At 41.4% G+C, this 21,286-nt stretch overlaps 1 protein-coding gene across 4 annotated transcripts in view; it reads right to left on the bottom strand.

Annotated features, from left to right (window-relative positions):
* PHF2 (PHD finger protein 2) overlaps positions 1 to 21,286 on the bottom strand; it is a 429,233-nt gene that overhangs the window by 69,002 nt on the left and 338,945 nt on the right. For all 4 annotated transcript variants that reach the window (XM_077452101.1, XM_077452100.1, XM_077452098.1 and 1 more), the window contains 4 exons: positions 18,827 to 18,918; positions 17,595 to 17,684; positions 14,473 to 14,892; positions 10,976 to 11,098 (listed from right to left, as the gene is read on the bottom strand). In XM_077452101.1, coding sequence (XP_077308227.1) covers positions 10,976 to 11,098; positions 14,473 to 14,892; positions 17,595 to 17,684; positions 18,827 to 18,918 — 725 coding nt within the window. The remainder of the gene's footprint in view (positions 1 to 10,975; positions 11,099 to 14,472; positions 14,893 to 17,594; positions 17,685 to 18,826; positions 18,919 to 21,286) is intronic.

Genomic DNA, 21,286 nt, shown 5'->3' with positions numbered 1-21,286 from the left:
AATGACCAGGCCATTTTTTGCGATACTTTTCTACATCGCTTTAACTGACAATTGCGTGGTCGTGCGACGTTGTACCCAAACAAAATTGATGTCCTTTTTTCCCACAAATAGAGCTTTATTTTGGTTTTATTTGATCACCTCTGTGGTTTTTATTTTTTGCGCTATAAACACAAAAAGATTGACAATTTTGGAAGAAAAAATTATATTTTTTACTTTCTGCTATAATACATATCCTAAAAGAAAATATAAAAAAATTTAATTATTTATCAGTTTAAGCCAATATGTATTCTGTTACATATTTTTGGTAAAAAAAAAAAAAATGTGTAACAGAATGCATTAAAAAAAAAAATAAGCGTATATTGATTGCAAAAGTTATGTCTACAAAATAGGGGATTCATTTATGGATTTTTTTTTTTTAAAGCTTTTACAGGTAATGGAGGCAATCTGCGATTTTTAGTGGGACTGTGACATTGCGGTGGACAAATCTGACCCCAAGTGCCAATTTTTGGGGACCAGTGACATTATTACAGTGATCAGTGCTAAAAAAAAATGCACTTATCAATGTATAAATAGAGGAAAAAATGGGTGCTACTTTAAATGAGACACATAAAGAATATGTCTCCATCCCTAAATCAGTGACAAAAGGGAAAATTTTGGGAGTTTGGAGGAGGCATATGACAGACCATTAGGTAAAATGTATAAACGTATTTATTGTCAAAGGAGTAAACCTAGCACATAATAGTATACATGCGAATTTCATATATGTCCCCAACAAGAAAACATGTCATATATAAATGGTACACAGGGCTCTATATAATAAAATAATATATTAGGTGGTAACAGGTCAAGCTGTAAGAGTATAAAAAAGACATGATGTAACAGAGTCATGACTACATCCTGGATATGCCTGACGTGATTGGTGGTACAAATCACCCTTTAGGCGTGAATGCTTCAACATGTCTGAAAAAGACATAAGTACCAATAATTCTAATAATTTAACTCAAAAAAGGTGTGTATATGTATAGATCATAAAAAAGGAGAGGAATATCCAATCCTAATAACTTTCATGGGGCAAAAAAGCAAAAACATGCGGTATTGTCGAACAGTTTAATAGGGATGGAGGCATGTGACATGCAGATGTTAGGATTCCCATATATCTGATATCCATGGAGTCATGTATGGCTGACGGGCCATACATTTGTGTGTATATGCAATATTCAAATGTATATTAGACTGGAATTCCAGTACCTTTTTCTACCCTTTTCACTGGCCAATATGCTTAGCTTCATGTGGTTGCCACATTGGGGTGCCTGGCTGTCAGTGTTCCGGTGGGCGAGCTGCCCACTGCAGATCAGCATCACGATGATCTGGCTGATTGACGTGGGGAGGTATTTTGGCGCCACTCGTGGGCAGAAAAGGCTGCCGCATGTGAACACCTCTCCTCCATTGTCATGCCAGCGTGACGCTGGGCGGGCCCTGCATGCATCTGTCAGGCATGCACATAAATAGTTCTTACTACAAGTCTCTCACCTGCACCCCGTGCATGCTGCACACCCCATTGTGGATCCTACTACTATTTATTTTACCATATATGAACACAAGGTAACTCTTGGGAATGTTATGTCTGTTTGAGCACCTATCCAATTTACCTTCCTCCCCATATCCCTGCCTTCTATGGGCAGTAAGCATGTGGATTCATCTAACACTTGGCACACTCTTGTTTCTATATTTAATTTCTAGGGGAATACAACCACTTCCAGATAGCCCGGCGTCGATATACATCGGTACTTTGGCATTAAATACCGTTGTTATGATATCGTTGATTTATGTCAAACATCACTTCCACCCAACGGCCTTAAAGGGACAATTTTTTTATTGAAAAAGAAAAAACACTTATTTATTTTTATTGCTCTTAAGGGTAAACGTGAGATCTTTCCTTTTTGATGCCAGATCTCACATTAAAGAGGCCCTGTCAGGCTTTTTCCTATTACGAGGCATGCTTACAGTCATTGTAATAGGAATAAAAGTGATCCAATTTTTTTTTTTAAAGTACAGTGTAAAAATAAAATATAAGAAGCAAAATAAATAATAATAAAAAAGTTTTTTTAAAACGCCCCGTCCCTCCATGCTTGCGTGCAGAATCGAATGAATATGAAAACGGTGTTCAAACCACACATATGAGGTATCACCACGTAGTTAGATGGAGCACTGTACCTCCTCTAACTCAAAACTGGTAACCTCTAGAAATTTTTACACGTCGCCTATAGAAATTTGTAAAGTGTCAAAGTTTTATCACCATTCCACGAGCGGGTGCAATTTTGAAGCATGCTGGGTATCAATTTACTCGGCATAACATAATTTGTCACAATATAGAAAAAAATTGGGCTAACTTTACTGTGTTCTTATTTTTTTTATTTTAAAAAAGTGCAATTTTGTTTGCAAGACCGCTGCGCAAATACCGTGTGACAAAGTATTGCAACGACCGCCATTTTATTCTCTAGGGTGTCTGAAAAAAATAAAAATTATATATTATATATATATATAACATTTTTGGGGGTTCTAAGTCATTTTCTAGCAAAAAAAAAAATGATATTAACGAGTAAGCAGGTGTCAAAAATAGGCCTGGTTGTAAACCCATTTAAAAAAAAATCCTAAAAAAAAAACCCTGCAAGACAGGCATAATGAGCTAGTATGCATAGCAAACTAGCTCTTTAAGAATTACTTACCTGATATCAAAGCCCCTGCAGCGGTCCTCGTTTACTGCTCCGATGGCCGACATCTCCCCGGGGGGTTACTTCTGGGTAACGTGGCTCCGGCGCTGTGATTGGCAACGGCACAGTACAACTGAAGCAACAGCACAGTACAACTGAAGCATATGTGCCGTTGCTTCAGTTTGCTTAAAGCGGGAGTTCCGCCATTTATTATTATTTTTTTTTTTTAAGTCAGCATCTACAAATACTGCAGCTGCTGACTTTTAAAATATGGACACGTACCCGTCCAGCGTGCCCGGGATGTCAGCACCCGAAGCCGATCTGTCGCTCGGCTCTCGGGTGCTGCCGCTGCCATCTTGGGTTTGGGAATCAGGAGGTGAAGCCTTGCAGCTTCACTTCCCGGGTTCCCTACTGCGCATGTGCGAGTCGATCTGCGCAATAAGGATGGTCCCTGCTGTCACTGGGATCCGTGTGTTTCCCAGCAGGCCCCCCAGGAAGTGGCGTAAATACCTGCAGATTCTTCGGATATCTATGCCCGGAAGTGGGTGCAAATACCTGTATTATATAGGTATCTGTATCCCCCTCCCCCCTGAAAGGTGCCAATTGTGGCACCGGAGGGGGGGATGGTTCCGATGAGCGGAAGTCCCACTTTAGGGTGGAACTCCGCTTTAAGTGCTCATGTGCCAATGACGTTGGTACATGCAAATACAAGGATATCTGGGGTACCTACAAGTAAGCCTAATTATAGGCTTGCCTGTAATATAAAGTGGTTGTAAAGGGTTTACAACCATTTTAAGTGGTTAAGTTAGGCTTTTCCTCCACTTTAGGGTTACTTCAACCTGCTGTCACTGTATTCAAGCTGGTCAAATTGCTCTTTAGTTTTAAGCTTCATTCGCTTCCTAGACAAGTAGAGAGATGACCATTAACGAATGAGCTGCATGACACTTCGTCAGGACTCCGGCTTTAGAGAAGAGAGTCCATATCTTAGAACATAAAAGGGGTACATTTCTGCACCTCTGGCTACCAGTTTGAGTATGTTTTTCTGCAGCAGGTTTGCTTTAATGAGGGCTCTTCAGTGACAAACGTTTTATTTTGTTCTTTTAGCTCAGCCAGGATCTCCTAGCAATGACAGTAGAATACAAAACCTATTCTCACTGGTAATAATTACATATAATTTCTCCACAATACTGATTCAATGTTGAAGAGATGTAAAATTACCGGTTTAAGTGTAAAGCTATGTCATAGACTATTCATGCTTAATTCATGTGACTAACCAACGCTACTGAACGGAGTATTTCAGAAAAAACCCTTTGTAAATCTGAAATGTGATATCCATTTCACCAAAATCTTCAGCTCCATTGTGTTACCCGAAGGCGCTAAAATGCAGTCCTCAATCCTCAGTGCTGAGAATTATCTGGCCATAGATGATGCAATTTTTTCATTCAACCAGCGGGCTGAGCGAAAAAATGAAATGATTCAAATCCCCCATCCCCACTTTTATGCATTGTACACACGGTTGGACCCCACCCCCCCAGAACAAAATCCATCAGATTTTTTCCGACGGATTTTGTGCCTAACTTGTCTTGCATATACATGGTTGGACAAAGTTGTCGGAAAATCCAATCTTTCTTAACGAGGTGATGTACAACACGTATGTTGGGACTATAAACAGGCCAGTAGCCAATAGCTATGGTCTCTTAATTTATTCTGAGCATGTGTGGCACTTTGTACGTCGGAATTGTCTACACACGATCGGAATTTAAACAATCGGATTTTGTTGTTGGAAAATTTTAGATCCTGCTCTCAAACTTTGTGTGTCGGAAATTCTGACGGAAAAAGTCAGATGGAGCCCACACACGATCGGATTTTCCAACAACACGATCTGATCGCACATTTTTCGTCGGAAGGTCCGACCGTGTGTACAGGGCATTAGTGTTGACAGGGGAATTCCTCCTGCGGAGCTTTTGTATTCTGACAACGAGAGACTTGCTTGCTGTCAGAATACAATGATCAGTGTTTCCGGCTAAAGCCAGCTGCACCGATTGAGCAAAAAATAAATAAATATATAACACAACAGGCTGGTTGAACGGAAGTCGATTGAGAGATTGACTTCTGTACAACCAGCCTGCCCATTGATGGATCAAAATTGTGATCCTTCTATAGCTGGCTTAGTGTGCACTGCAGTAATGAGAAGCCAAGGAACTCCTTAACCACCTTACGACTGCCCACACATATAATGCAGCATATCAACCGTTCTGCACCGGATCACGTACCTAGTATGTGATATGACACTTCCGGGTCTAGGGAGCACATGCGCACTGTTGGCGACCCACGCCAGCTGTGTTTAGACACATCGGGAGCTGATCTGCAGGTACCGCGGACTTGTTGTCCATCGGCAACCGCTGATCATTAGGCAGAGCCAAAACGACAATCTGCCTATGTAAACAGGTCAGATCGCTGTTCTGGCTGGAGAGAAGGCATCAATTCTGTGTTCCTGCTAAGCAGGAACATGGAACAATGCCTTCCCCTAGTAAAAGCAGCTCCCACACTTATTTAACCCTTTGATCACCCGTGATGTTTAACCCCTTCCCAGCCTAAGTCATTAGAACAGTGCATATTTTTAGCATTGATCACTGTATTGTGTCACTGGTCCTCAAAAAGTGAAAAGTGTCAGCTAGTGTCCCGAGTCTCCTCCAAACTATCACAATGCCCCTATAAGTCACTGATCACAACCATTACTAGTAAAAAAAAAAAAAAAAAAAAATATCCCATAGTTTATAGACACTATAACTTTTGCACAAACCAATCAATATACGCTTATGTTTTATATTCATGTTTTACTGGATATGTTTTATAGCAAAAGTAAAAGTAAAAAATATAAGTTTTTTTTTTTTCAAAATTGACGGTCTTTTTTGTTTATAGCGGCAGCCCATAGATGAGTCCGTTTTTTTATTCAACCATAAGACTGAATGAAAAAAAAAATTGGTTCCCGAGCATTAATGGGGCTTGGAGCTGCCAATGACAGCTCGGTCTGATAGCAAGCAGACAGTGTTGCCTGCAAGCTGCTGTGCACAGTGTTGGCACAGCAAAAGTGAATAGAAGGTGCTTCTAAGTGCAGTAAATACTAATTCCACGTACACACGATCGGATTTTCTGAAGGGAAATGTTGGATGTGAGCTTGTTGGAGGTAAGTCCGACTGTGTGTATGCTCCATTGGACAATTGTTGTCGGACTTTCCGCCAACAAATGTTGGCTAGCATGTTCTCAAATTTTCCACCAACAAATGTGTGTTGTCGGACTTTCCGATCGTGTGTACACAAGTCTGTCGGACAAAAGTAGAAAGTACAAACATGCATGCTCGGAATCAAGGACGTGCCGGAAGCACTCAGTCTTGTAAAACTAGCGTTCGTAATGGAGATATCACATGACTATTGAACATCCTTTTTATCGGCTTGCCCTAAGTCTTGTACGTCACTATGTTCGTAATTGTTGGACAACATTTGTGTGACCGTGTGTATGCAAGATAAGTTGGAGCCAAAACCCTTCAAACAAAATTCCACGGTTTTGTTGTCGGAAAGTCTGATCATGTGTACGAGGCTTAACAGTAAACACGGCTTTGAAGAAGGAGCAAATGGGCATTCTCTGAAACGCATCCCGCCCACTCTGACATCACTGCGTTGCACGCTGATCCCAACAGAGTGGCTGCCCCTTCTGGATTTGTACACACAGCTCTCCATCGCTGGCCGGTACAGGACTCCATCTACAGCTGTTACATAGACAAGGACACTGGACACTATTAATATCGATGAGCCTATACACTTGTACATCTTGTTTCGCTAATACATTTTAGTGTTTACTGCACTTAGAAGCACCTTCCCTTTTGCCTTGTCTCTACCAGAGTATTCTTCTCTCTCCTGGAGTTCTGCTGAAGTTCTGTACCTGACACTACTTGCCCACCATATTCAAGTTTGCACTACGTCATGTACTCCTCTTCCTGAAAAAGTCTACCTTATCCAGATCGCCTTATTACTGTCTCTTTCTGTGTACACTGTTGGCTTTGCATTAGACATTGTGCATGGAAATGGTAATCTGCATATTGTGGGAAGGAAGCAGCTAAAGTAAAACGACTTTGTACAGAACAAAGTTATGCTGAGTCTAGGGTCTAAAAACACGCACCGTCCCCCAATTGTTTGATTTGACAATAGCCTAGATATTCTTATCATATATAGCTGTCTTTGATTATTCAACACACATTTTACACCTAAAATGATAAGAAATGTACCACTTGTGTTTTACTGAATATTATATCATATTTTATATCTTTTCATGTGACAACACTAAAGAAATTAAACTTTGCTACAATGTAAAGTAGTGAGTGTACAGATTGTATAATAGTGTAAATTTGCTGGCCCCTCAAAATAACTTAGCACACAGCCATTAATGTCTAAACCGTTGGCAACAAAAGTGAGTACACCCCTAAGTGAAAATGTCCAAATTGAGCCCAAAGTGTCAATATTTTGTGTGGCCACCATTATTTTCCAGCACTGCCTTAAGGGCCGGTTCACACTGCAGGCGAGGCGAGGCGACTCCGACTTGCCTCGCCGCGACCTGCCGCGACCTCAGCGGCAACTTGCAGATGACTTCTGTATAGAAGTCAATGCAAGTCGCCCCGAGGTCGCCCAAAAGTAGTACAGGAACCTTTTTTCTGAGTCGGAGCGACTCGAGTCGCTCCTTTCAGAACGGTTCCATTGTACAGAACGGGGGCGACTTGCGAGAGCGAGGCGAGGCGAGTCGTGTCTCCTCGCATCGCCCGCTGTGTGAACCGGCTCTTACCCTCTTGGGCATGGAGTTCACCAGAGCTTCACAGGTTGCTACTGGAGTCCTCTTCCACTCCTCTATGATGACATCACAGAGCTGGTGGATGTTAGAGACCTTACACTCCTCCACCTTCCATTTGAGAATACCCCACAGATGCTCAATAGGGTTTATGTCTGGAGATGTGCTTGGCCAGTCCATCACCTCTAGCTTTAGCTTCTTTAGCAAGGCAGTGGCCGTCTTGGAGGTGTGTTTGGGGTCGTTATGTTGGAATACTGCCCTGCGGCCCAGTCTTCGAAGGGAGGCGATCATGCTCTGCTTCAGTACGTCACAGTACATGTTGGCATTCATGGTTCCCTCAATGAACTGTAGCTCCCCAATGCTGGCAGCACTCATGCAGCCCCAGACCATGACACTCCCACCACCATGCTTGACTGTAGGCAAGACACACTTATCTTTGTACTCCTCACCTGGTTGCTGCCACACACACTTGACACCATCTGAACCAAATAAGTTTATCTTAGTCTCATCAGACCACATCACATGGTTCCAGTAATCCCTGTCCTTAGTCTGCTTGTCTTGAGCAAACTGTTTGCAGGCTTTCTTGTGCATCATCTTTAGAAGAGGCTTCCTTCTGGAATGACAGCCATGCAGACTAATTTTGCAGCGTGCAGCGTATGGTCTGAGCACTGACAGGCTGACCCCCCACCCCTTCAACCGCTGCAGAAATGCTGGCAGCACTCATATGTCTGTTTCCCAAAGACAACCTCTGGATATGATGCTGAGCACGTGCACTCAACTTCTTTGGTTGACCATGGTGAGGTCTGTTCTGAGTTGAACTTGTCCTGTTAAACCGCTGTATGGGTTTGGTCACCTTGCTGCAGCTCAGTTTCAGAGTCTTGGCAATCTTCTTATAGCCTAGGCCATCTTTATGTAGAGTAACAATTCTTTTTTTCAGGTCCTCAGAGAGTTATTTTTGCCATGAGGTGCCATGTTGAACTTCCAGTGACCAGTATAAGAGAGTGAGAGCGATAACACCAAATTTAACACATCTGCACCATGTCACACCTGAGACTGAGTAACACTAACGAGTCACATGACACCAGGGAGGGAAAACAGCTAATTGGGCCCAATTTGGACATTTTCACTTAGGGGTGCAATCACTTTTGTTGCCAGTGGTTTAGACATTAATGGCTGTGTGTTGAATTATTTTGAGGGGGCAACATATGTACACTGTTATACAAGCTGTGCACTCACTACTTTACATTGTAGCAAAGTGTAATTTCTTCAGTGTTGTCACTGAATATAAAATATTTACAAAAATGTGAGGGATGTACTCACTTTTGTGAGATACTGTACAATGTAATACTGACATACAGGTATAATCACACACATAGGTTGGACTTGATGGACTTGTGTCTTTTTTCAACCTCACCTACTATGTAACTGATATAGACATCTGATAGAGTATATGATCAGATTGAACGGTTAATGGGCTAAAAAAAATTGAGGATTAAAATATTGCACAAAACTTAACATAGTTTTAAAGATAAAGTATCTAGCTACTAGGACAATTTAAATCAATGCTATTGAAAACAATAAATAAGTTAACAGCCTGTTTATGTGTAATAAACAACGAAAACCAGTATGCCATGTACACATGGTCGGACTTTCCGACAGAAAATGTGCGACCGGATCATTTTGCCGGAAAATCCAATCATGTGTGGGCTCCATCAGACTTTTTCCATTGGAATTTCCGACACACAAAGTTTGAGAGTAGGATCTAACATTTTCTGACAACAAAATCCGATCGTTTAAATTCTGATCGTATGTAGACAATTCTGACAGACAAAGTGCCACGCATGCACAGAATAAATTACGAGGCGAAAGCTATTGGCTACTGCCCTCTTTATAGTCCCGTCGTGCCTGGTTCACGTTGCCTCGTTCTCAACAATTGGATTTTCCGACAACTTTGTGTGACCGTGTGTATGCAAGACAAGTTTGGGTCAAAATATGTCTGAAAAAATCAGACGGATTTTGTCGTTGGAATGTCTGACCGTGTGTACAGGGCATAAGTGTTAATGAGTACTGATGGAGTTACATTTTAACATCTTATTCATATAATGCACTGGAAAACAACCTAAATCTGACAACTGTTGCTAGACTCAGGGAGCTCTATACTGCAAGTCCACTCATAAGTAAGATCTCATTCCTGTACAGTAGCTGGCTGGTGCAACCACTATTAGTATGTACTGTATGTATGCTGTAGCTAACAGAGCACCTTGGGCCACTTGCTTCCAGCCCTGTGTTGTTCTTGGAGCTGCCACTGAACTCTGCTTGGGTATTGTTGTATGGAGGCCGGTGACAACGGAGGGGACATGTGCTGTTCATTTGCATCAGCCTCTGTATTCCCCAGCCTAATCTTTCAGACCTTGTCTTTCTCAATCTAAGCTTCCAGGGCCACACTCTCTGCTTAAATGTCCAATTACTCTGCAAGTCACATGCTCCCCCACACTTGGCATTTCCGGGAATTCCCTTTGGATCTTGATGCTAAATGGAGTGGTAGGGGAGCAAAGAACAGGTATCGTTTTCTGCAGATTCAAGCCAACCTGTTTTGCACTGAATGGATAACATAGGTTTGCCTTAAGTTCCACTTTGAAAGACCCACCCTTGAGTACAGTGAAAAGATACTCAAAATTTAAATTTGAGGGAGTAATGAGATTGTATGACACAACTATTTGTGCTAGAATTGTACATTGTGTGAACTTATTGTGAGATTAGCATCTGAATAGCAACAAGACACACAGGTTAAGACATTTTTGCCCAGTTATGTGTTCATGGTGGATGTTAAAGGCTATGCTCACTTATTGGGGAAAAAAATGTGCATTTATTATACCTGGAAAGCATTGTACCCGTGATCAGTAGATCATATATGCAATGCCAGGCTCCTGCAGACTCTCAGTACAGCTACCTGCCCGTACCTCCCGTAGTGACATAGTTATTGGAGAGCAGGAAGATCAATGAACTACAAGAGCGCTCACCAGAACTACAAGCTGTCTGCAGCAATGGCAGATGGTAATTGTAGCTCATTCCATCACTGAACTCTGTAAATGAACGACGTGGCTTTGTGGGCAGAGCCCTGCTCATCTGCGCTGTTTTTAAATTGCATTAGCGGGTGTAAGGAGAATACCCCCCCCCCCGTGTCATGGGGGATCCTTTAAAGCAAAGAAGATAAGAAATGACCTGGGGGCCACCATATTTACTTTACAGGCTGTTAGGAGGAGTAACTTGACATGCACTAAATAACAGATGTGTCATGTTGGGTAAAAAAGGATCATATAAGGATATTTTTTTTCTGTAAGACCAGCTGAATTAATTAAATTTTAACATGCTTATTTTGTTTAGGAAAAAGAGCTTTCTCCTTATCAGTACTCAAATATTCACAATACCTTATATTTCCACTTTGCTTCTGTTTTGATTTTATTCTGGTCCCGCATTTCAAACTTTTCCATATCATTGTTCTGTTTAGCTGTCTCCTCCTTGGTGGGGACATTTATCTCCTCCTTGGGGACCTGAAGAAAAATAAAATATATGGAAGTGTTGGCTATGATTCGCTTTATCTACTTGAACTTATTCATTTTCAAGAATAAAAAATGTCATGACATAAAAGAATATATATACACCCAATCACTAACATCTCATATTAACTTTCACATGTTAATGTCATTCCAAAAGTTGCATTAAATCTTACTAAATAATAGCAGGAGATCTTGCTATGAAGGTCCTTGTTGAGTAACTTCATGTATAGCGTGCCTCCCAGTTGTGCTCTTCCATTGTCACATGTTGCTCTAATGGAGATTACAAGTGGCTGTGCCTACATAAACTGCATAGGTATGTTCCACCGCTGTCAACATCAGAAAGCCAATGGGTTGGGAGGCATTTGGTTGAGGCTAGTATGGCCTTTCATGGTACCGTACAAAGGCACAATGTATAATATTTATTACAAAAGTTGCAGCTGCAATCCAGAGCAATGATGTGCAGCCCATGCAGTGCAAAGTGCACTTGAAATTGCACTGAAAGTGCACATGGAATTGCAGTCACTATAGATCCGAGGGGGGACATGCAAGGAAAATAAAAAAACAGCATTTTAGCTTGCACATGATTGGATGATAAAATCAGCAGAGCTTCCCCTCATTTCAGATCTACCCAGATTTACAGCGGCTGCACTTCCAAGTGCACTTTCAGTGCAATTTCAGGTGCACTTTGCACTTGTAGTTTGCACTTTTAGTGCAAATTGGATTTGGCTTTTTGTAAATAACCCCCTAAGGCAGGGATATGCAATTAGCGGACCTCCAGCTGTTGCAGAACTACAAGTCCCATGAGGCATAGCAAGACTCTGAAAGCCATGAAGCATGACACCCAGAGGCCAAGGCATGATGGGACTTGTAGTTTTGCAACAGCTGGAGGTCCACTAATTGCATATCCCTGCCCTAAGGTCTTGAGAAGCGGGGCACTGCTGTCAAACGCAGGCTTTTACAATTTAATGCTGTGAAGCTCAAAATGCATGCAATCCAATGCTAAAGGCAGCATCTGACATGCTTTGCATGCAATGCAAATACATTCCCAATAAAACAAGCTGCATCTAGAGAAATGCAACACAAAGCAGGTCAAACGCAGCCTTAGAACTGAAATTTAGATTGTACTATTGAGGTAAAGATGAATTTACTGACCTGCCTTTGATGTGCGTATCAGTGGAATTGTATAATCAGCCACACTCCAGATGGCCAATGACATTACAATACTAGAAGGTGCTACAGTGGCAAAGCAATGGATGGCAGCTTTATATTGTAAGCCAATAAATAAAAAAACGTTGTAATCTGCATTCTAAGATGAGGAGTCTTTTGTTGGTCACATAAAGCAAGGCAATTGTCACTGCCAGATGAAGGAGTCTGTAGGTGGCATATTGGTGTGGTGGTGATGTGTTTTTTAAATGCATGTAAACATAATCTGTGCACAAGCATAAAATGTCATCCAATTAGAGGTTATATCTATTTTACCAGGCATAATAGGGTAGTAAAAAGGGTATTAAAAAGTCATAGGGCTATGTGCAAAGTGCATTAACCTATGAAAACGTGCAAGAATGTAATCTTCTACTGCTCTAAATAATTATCCTTTTTCCTGCAGATAACTGTACTTTGGACAACTTTACTAAACAATCATTCTCGTAAACATGATATATACTATACCATATGCGTGTGTGTGTGTGTGTATATATGTGTATATATATATATATATATATATATATATATATATATATATATATATATATATATATATATATATATATATACATACATACATACATACATACACATACACACACACATATATATATTTTTTGCATAGAAACTACTATAAACGACCCTGTGTACATGTACTGATAAGATAACATACAGGAGAGTTCAGAGGTAGCTGAAAGAAAAACGCCCAACTGCTCCTAAATGTCAGGTTACCAGCAGCAGTGTACATGAGGCCTAATGCCCCGTACACACGAGCGGACTTAAGTCCGACAGACTTCCAAAGGAGTTCCGTCAGAGTTCTGCTGGAATTCCGACGGAGTTCTGACAGACTTTTCGGCCGAACGGACTTGGCCACACACAATCACACTAAACTCCGACGGATTCGAACGTGATGACGTACGACTGGACTCGAATAAGGAAGTTCATAGCCAGTAGCCAATAGCTGCCCTAGCGTCGGTTTTAGTCCGTCGGAGTAGCATACACACGAGCGGAGTTTTCGAAGGGGACCAGGTCCGGCGGAGTTCCGTCGGGAAAATTTGAAGCATGCTTCATTTCTAAAGTCCGTCAGACTTTGGCGAATCAAAAGTCCGTTGCAGCCCACACACGATCGGATAGTCTGACGGACTCGGTCCTTCGGACTTTGGATGTTGAAAAGTCCGCTCGTGTGTACGGGGCATAAGAAAGCTCAGATCCTATAGGCTCTATGTAATATAAAGAATGTTGTCAGTTTGTAGGAGGGGGACAAAGATACCTGCAAACATGTTAAATACTATTTATACTTACTTTAATATCAGAGAAGCAATAATCTTTTCTTTAAAAAAAATATATATATACTATTTTGGGGGTTGTGGACAGTAATGTGCTTGTAGAGTCTGTTAAGATTTAAAGAGGAAGTAAACCCTGGTGGGTTTTTCTTATTTTCTTCCCTGCAAAGTAAAGGCGTCGCATACTAGCACATGTGACACTTACCTGCAAACGAATCCCGCACCTCCACCACTGCAGGCCAAATCGATCTTCGCCCATCTTCCTTCCGGGGCCGTGGACTCATGACTCTGACTGGCCGAAGCAGTGTGACGTCACAGCCGCCAGTCATGGCACACTCACCTACAGAAAAGGCACGGGCAGCCGTTCCTTCAGTGCATCATTGGCACAGTAAACAGTAAATATCTCCAAAACGGTGCACATTTAGGAGATATTTACAGTACCTATAGGTAAGCCTTGTTCTAGGCTTACCTATAGGTACAACTTCCCCATGGAGGTTTACAACCTCTTTAAGGTCCTGGTCTGGTATACCATCTGCTTTCTTAGGTAATTTTTAAGCTGCTCTGGTACACCAAAGCCTTTATGGGCTCTTGAAACATAATTTCAAATGTGCAAAAACAGGAGCACCACACAAATGTTGACGTCCATGTAAAGTTTAATATGGTCCAGAAAGACTCTTAACTTATTTCAGGCCTCTATAGCCCCCCCCTTCATCAGGGTCATATAGATGGGCCATAAAGGTCATTATATAGGTAATGATTACTTCTTTGGTTTCAATACTTTCAAAGTCGAAATGATGCCTCCATATTTCGGCATGTGATTTGTACTTATTAGCTCCAAATAAACAAATTTCTCTATCTAAGAATGAAATAATATGTACTCACCGTAACCTTCTTTGGTGTGTCAACTTTAATCAATGCATCCTTAGTGTGGGCCTCGAGAACATCGAGGTCTGGAGTGGTTGGTAGTGATATGGGCGAGTCTTTCATCTTCTTTGCCTTCTTTTTGCCTCCCTCCTTATTTTTTGAAGGTTTGGGAGGTTTAGGTGGTTTTGGAGTTTTGGGTGGTTTGGCACTTTTGACAGGTTTTGCCTCTTTGGGGGGTTTAGGGGGTTTGGGGGGTTTTGACAGTTTTTCACTTTTATTGGTCTTTTTTTTCGTAAATTTTTCCATAGGTGGTGGACTTTCTGGTACTGGCGAGGGGGGTTCTTCTTTCGGTTCGCTCTCGATTTTCTCCACAACAATATTGTTGCTTTCTGGGATGGTGTTGGCACTAATGTCTGTCTTGGTGACTTTTGATGCATTCTAGGTTAAAAAAAAAGAAACATGTAAAATATAGTTTACCTTTTTTTAGATAACTGAGCAGGGAAGTGACTACTCTTCCATTTTTCCCCTCCATCCAAAGAGTTTTGCCTGAGGTAACAATGAGAAAGGCCCCTTTGACATGGGCGCCTTTGTGAAGTGCAATCCGCTTGCTCAGCAAGAGAACTCTCCACTGATCCCCGCTGAGCAGGCGGATGAGAGGTCAAGAGTGGACAAGGACACAGTCAGTCCTGCTCTCCTCTATGGGGTAATCGAATGTAAACAAATCGCCTGTCCGTTTCCATCCAATCCAGAAGGATGGGAAACAGGTCCACTATCCGTCTATTATTTGCGGACAGGATCGGATTGGATGGCTGTCAGCGGACATGTATCGGATCACGTCTGCCTGAAAAACTGACAGGTGGACCTGATCAGATCACTGTATGAAAGGGGCCAAACAGAGTGTGTGAAAGGAAACAGCACCTGCAGTTCCTCCAGGACATAATTCACTCATCTCCAATATTCCACTGATTTGAACTTAATCGTTTAGACTGGAGCTAACCTTTAAACATGGTAACTATAGTTCTTTATGCTGAAAAATATATGTCTAAATTTAGAGTGGAGCTCCAGGCACTTAGACTTTTGAAATACATAGGTTTACGGTTTTACGCGATTAAAGTGGTTGTAAACCCTTATAAACCACTTTGGCCTACAGGTAAGCCTAGATTAAGGCTTACCTGTAGGTCCAAGAAATATCTCCTAAACCTACATGGTTTAGGAGATATTTGCCAAAAGACAGGCAGGCACACTGAGCACGCCACTGTTAACGGCGATATGCCGCGAGTGGTGGCTCCTGTGCGCATGAGTGATGTCATTGCGGCTCCGTCAAATGACAGCGCCGAAGCAGCGAGACTCACCAAGAAGATAGAGGCTCCGGACTACAGGGGACAGCGGTGACTTCGCTGGCTCCTGTGTCAGGTAAGTGACACATAATCGACTACTATGCGATGCATAGTAGCCCATTATGCTTTACCTTTGCAGGGAATCAAAGAGGCAGTAAACCCATCAGGGTTTACTTCCTCTTTAAGAATATTTCATTTTTTGTAGTCATTCTTCTTATATGCAACACATTTGAAAATTATTAGGATCACTCTAAAACATTTGGGTTTATCCCTACTGTTTACTGTGTATTTTTACTGCTTCCAAGACCAGTGCCCTGCTCACCGGACACAGGTAATGATTGATTGCCTGTCCAATAAAAAGGCTGGAGGCAGGGAAATGACATAGGAAGCGGAACTGCTGAATCAGGAAGATGAATTGTTTAATCAGAAATGAATGTCACCTGTCTGGCTTGTGAAGTGTGGAAAAGGATCGTTATTCAGGCTTAAGCTGGATACATGCTATACAACTTTTTGCCCTTTAGATTTATCTTGTTTACTATTTACTACTATTATTACTATTTACTACTATTACCATTTACTATGTAGTTCAATGGCCTGCCTGATTGCATACAAATTTAAAGTGTTTATGTTTGACCTCATATTATATGGTTTTGGTAAATCTAAAGGAAAAAATCTAAAGAATATTGTATAGCGTCTATCCAACTTTACACAATCCATGTGTGACTTTTACATTTTCTCAGCAACAGAAAATGTACACTTGAATTTCAAGCAGATTGACAGTGGATTTGGGTGGTGGAGGAGCAAGGCAAAGTACTTAAAGTGAAACAACCCATAAAAACATATATTAGGCTATTCTTGTTCTTCCCCACGCCTGAAAAAGAATAGGGCGTTGTTCCCTTTTACACAAAAAGATGAACTGCTTTTTTTGTGCTGCACATCACTTCCTGCTTTCTGATCTAGGCCAGAATGACTTCATGCCTTGCTGCCTTCTGGGATTCAATACAATTTAACACAGAAAGCTATTGGGCTGTGACATTTTGTGCATGCACAGACATGACACAGACACAGACTCTGATATGGCAGACACCTACGGCACAGGTACAAGCCACAGAACCCCATAACATTTGATGTCAGAACCAGGCAGCTTAAAGTGGTAGTAAACACTTTAATTTCCCCCCTGCAAGGCAATATCATAGTGTGCTAGTATGCACCGCATACTAGCACAATATGAAAGACTTTCCTTAAAACTAAGCCCTCCAGCAGCGTTCTGTCACAGCTGACAGGGCTTTCATCTTCACCAGGTCTTTCTTCTGGGCTCACGGGCTCCAGCCATCTGACTGCCGGAACCGCAATGATGTCACTTCTGCATATGCATGAGGGAGTCTCGGCCATGGAACATAGCTCTGAAGGAATGGCACGTGTATGCCGTTCCTGCAGAGCACGTGCACCGGTGATGTTACCAGCTGCTGCTCACCAGATTATCTTCTAAGCGGTGCACATTTAGGAGATATTAATTTTACTTACAGGTAAAATTATAAGCTTACCTGTAGTTAAAAAGAGAAAACGAGTTTACTCTTACTTTACCACACATGTGCATAAATATGCTAAAGACTTGGCACAGACCTGCTACACATCTATAAATGCAGATATGTAAAGATGCCAGGGATGATGTGGGAGGATAACAATATCTTCAGTGAAGTTTCGCTATAAGTACCTTATACTCCATATAATTCAATGAACTGGTCACTTTACCTAGTATATGTAAAGTACAAGTTCACTTTAAAAGCAAAACAAAAAGCTCACCTCTGTTAACCGTATTTCTTTGGCGAGATCCTTGATGAGCTGTGATGGCTTGAAATGTTCAGGAAGTTCATCTTCATGTTCTAGGAGAGCCTAGGAATACCAATGGAAACATTTTAAGTTTCTCAAAAAAACAGAAATTATACAACTTAAGGAGGAGCTCCAGTCTCCCCCCAAAAATGTAATCTCAGTAGCTGCAAATACTGTAGCTGGTGACTTTTAATATAAGAACACTTACCTGCCCAGGGATCTAGCGATGTAAGCACCCAAGCTGACTCTTGACTTTGGCTGCAGGCTCAGGCATCTTCACTAAAGGAAACCAGCAGTGAAGCTTTCAGGCTTCACAGCCAGTTTCCTACTGCGCATGCGCGAGTCGCGCTGCGCTTTGTCAAGGGTCCCACCATCTTCTGTCAAAACTAGGTACCTGCTCCCCCCAAAAAAGTGCCAAATGTGGTAGTTTCGGAGGGTGCGAACAAGCGGAGCATCCCCTTATGGGTGGAGCTCCGCTTTAAGAACACAGGTGAACAAAACTTACCTTTAAAACTGGAGTTACACAGGAGATTTTTCAAAGTTAAATTGTACTAAAACAATTGAGTACTGTCCGTGACACTTTTTTTATTTGTATTAACATATGTTTTTTCAGGACAAGCTTTCGGGGTATGTCCCCTTCTCCAAGGTCGACCAGTACTCAGATCTAGAAGAGTAAATACCCTGAAAGCTTGTCCTGAAAAATTATGTTAATGCAAAAAAAAAAGTATCATAGACAGTACGCAATTGTTTCTGTCACACATGCACTAATATGGCTACAATCACCTCAAGCTAAATTGCACAAAAAAAAAATCACTAGCAATTGATCGCTAAGCAGCTGGATAAAATAGCTTCCTATGATGTAAACTACACAAGCACAGTACAGTATAGCATAGCACCCAACCAGCAATACTATTTCATGATTCTGACTATTCTGGACTGAAGAAACCTGAAATCAGGTTGCTATTGGTTGCAGAACTTTGCCCAATATCATGGCTGTCTGCGGCTAAAATATTTCACACATATAAACTGTGAAGTTGGCTATTCGCCTACTGTTCTAAGTTAATAGCACAAAAAAAAGCTGAGTAATAAAAAAAAAAATAATTATACAGGTGAAGTGTGTTTGAGCAAAGTCCTTCCTATGTAATATTATTCAAATGTATGCATACAATACCACGGTAATTGAAAATACCAACTCAGATTCTTACATTTTTTTTTGTCCACGATCTAAAGGCTCCGTTCAGTATTTTGGCCCCTAGGACAAGATGCGGTACTGGCTGCTTCCCCGCCTTGTGTAATGCTAAAGTAAAAAAAAAAAAAAAAAACAGAATTAATACAGCAGCTGCCTCTTTACCAAAATGACAGTCATCCATTGAAGTCCATTTTATTATCTTTTTATTCTGGAGCAGTGGTCTCCAAACTGCATCCCAGGGGCCAGATGTGGCCCTTTGCTTGCCTTTTTCTGACCCTTGGGGAACAACACCAACTGACACCAATGATGGGGAACCATTCCCCTACTGATACCATCAATGGAGCACTATTCTACCAAGTGACACCAATGATGGGGCACCATTCACCCTACTAATATTCAATGGGGCACTATTCTTCTGATTGATATAAACAATGGGCCACTATGTCATTAAAACCAAGGACGGGGCACTAATGCTATGGGATTTTCTACTCCCATTGGTCACAGTCCGGCACCCCTAAAGCCTGAAGGACAGTAAAATGGTCCGTTGCTTGGAAAGTTTGGAGACCCCAGTCCTGGAGATGCAATCTCACTTTGTTAAGGTGTCAGCCTTCATACAGACAGTAACTGCAGAAAAAAGAACATAAACAAACATTCTAGAGTATGTATAGCCAAGATATGTTTTTTTGTTTTGTTTTCGAAAGGGTGAGGAATGGTTACATCGCCTGTAATGTTGATTTTTTTTGCTGTGTCCCATTGGGGAGCCTTTCATTGCCTGTTACAAAGACAAGACAAAACTTAAGAGAATCCCCCTGTCATTTATCACTAGAACAAATAATGAATGCAAAGCATTTTCTGATTGGACGAGGTGGAGAGTTATGTCATCGCCCTGCCTCGCTAACTCCTCCAGTTAAAGAAGCCTTTGCATCCATTCAACAGATGCAAAACATTCTCCTAATGGTGCCTGTGCCATGCGCCTGACCTCCTCTGTTTAGAACACATCAGGCCAGTCTCTCAGCATGGAACCCAGAAGAAAGTGCAGATCACTGGAGTAGCGGCGTCTATTTCACCGATTTCCAGCTTCCAGGGGCATCAGCCAGGTATGATTTATGTGTAAATTACACCATACTTTGAATTAATCTATAAGGCTTGGGTTGCATAATTACATTTACTTTCTGCTAAAATGACCATACAACCAGAACCTTGGAAAGACAGACCTCGATGTGTACAAGGACTCATAGTACATAGTAAATCTACTTTAAATCACAATATTCCAACTAGGGATGTGGAAAGTAAAGATTAATTCCTCGATTAATCAATACCTTTTTTTGATTTATCAAAATTCTTTTGATCGGTACTCACCTCTCCGCCGGCTTCTGGGAGTTCCATCAGAGATCCGGGGATGTCACGGACTTAAACGTCACTGGACTCCTCCCCCCTTCCCCAAGAGCCTCCGTCTACTAACGACAGGAAGGGGGGAGGAGTCCGGTGACGTTGAAGTTCTGATTGAACGTAGCGCGTATGGGGGAGGAGCTACGCATGACGTCACCGGTTGCTGCCCTACGGAACGAACATGGCTGTCAGCTTTACATGCTGTGTTTTTATCATCTTTATGTGAGTAGTTTGTGTCTGAACACAAAAATTAAATCTTATACTTAAGCAGTGAGCACTTAGATCTTTTCTTTGTACCCATGACCTGGCGTCCTTGCTGAGATCTAAGGAGACGTAAGAGAAGTTTATGGTCCGTGTTAACCCTTTTGATACCCGCTTGCATGACCACCTGTTTGCACAGGGGTCCATGCCATGAGGTGAGAGTGCTTAGTTAGACCGGAGGTGGAAGGATTGTCACGCTACTGTGGAAAAAAAATGACTTACGTCAGTGCTACAGTTTGAATTTAAAACGTATTTGTGTGTAGGTAGGTAGTAAGTCATAGATTGTGGAAACTAACTAGTGTCGGGTGATTGTATATAATGCATACCACATTTACCACTGACTAGTGCAGAGTTGCAATGCAAGGAGATCAGCTAAAATTAGTTGGATCTGTATGTGCATTATAATTAATCAAAATTAGTTGATTAATCTATTTTAAAAAAACGATTAATCGAACATGAAAATTTTAATCAGTAACAGCCCTAATTCCAACATTTCAAACGGTAACCAATATATTCATGTCACCTGTGCTGTCATGAAAAATAGATTCAACTCCTTTCACAAACAAGGATTTTGATTAGGAAAAGAAAAGGTGTAAATTGGTTGTTTTGCGATTGAGGAATACACAGAATGTTTAAATGTAATGGCTGGAAATTTAAATTGTATTTTTTATTATTCTTTATTTTAAAATGTTCTCATATTTTATAAAATATAGTAAGACATTTTACATAACTCCAAACAGCATATAAGCTCTAACATGACACGGAGAAGTAAATGCAAGTTATGATAAACTCCATGAAAACCTATGTGCAATATATTATTTGATTC

This window comes from Lithobates pipiens, unplaced genomic scaffold (genome assembly GCF_037356315.1).
Source record: "Lithobates pipiens isolate NorthernLeopardFrog02 unplaced genomic scaffold, aLitPip1_a1.2 Scaffold_23, whole genome shotgun sequence".
NCBI classification, from domain to species: Eukaryota; Metazoa; Chordata; class Amphibia; order Anura; family Ranidae; genus Lithobates; species Lithobates pipiens.
This window is presented reverse-complemented; position numbering and strand designations above follow the sequence as displayed.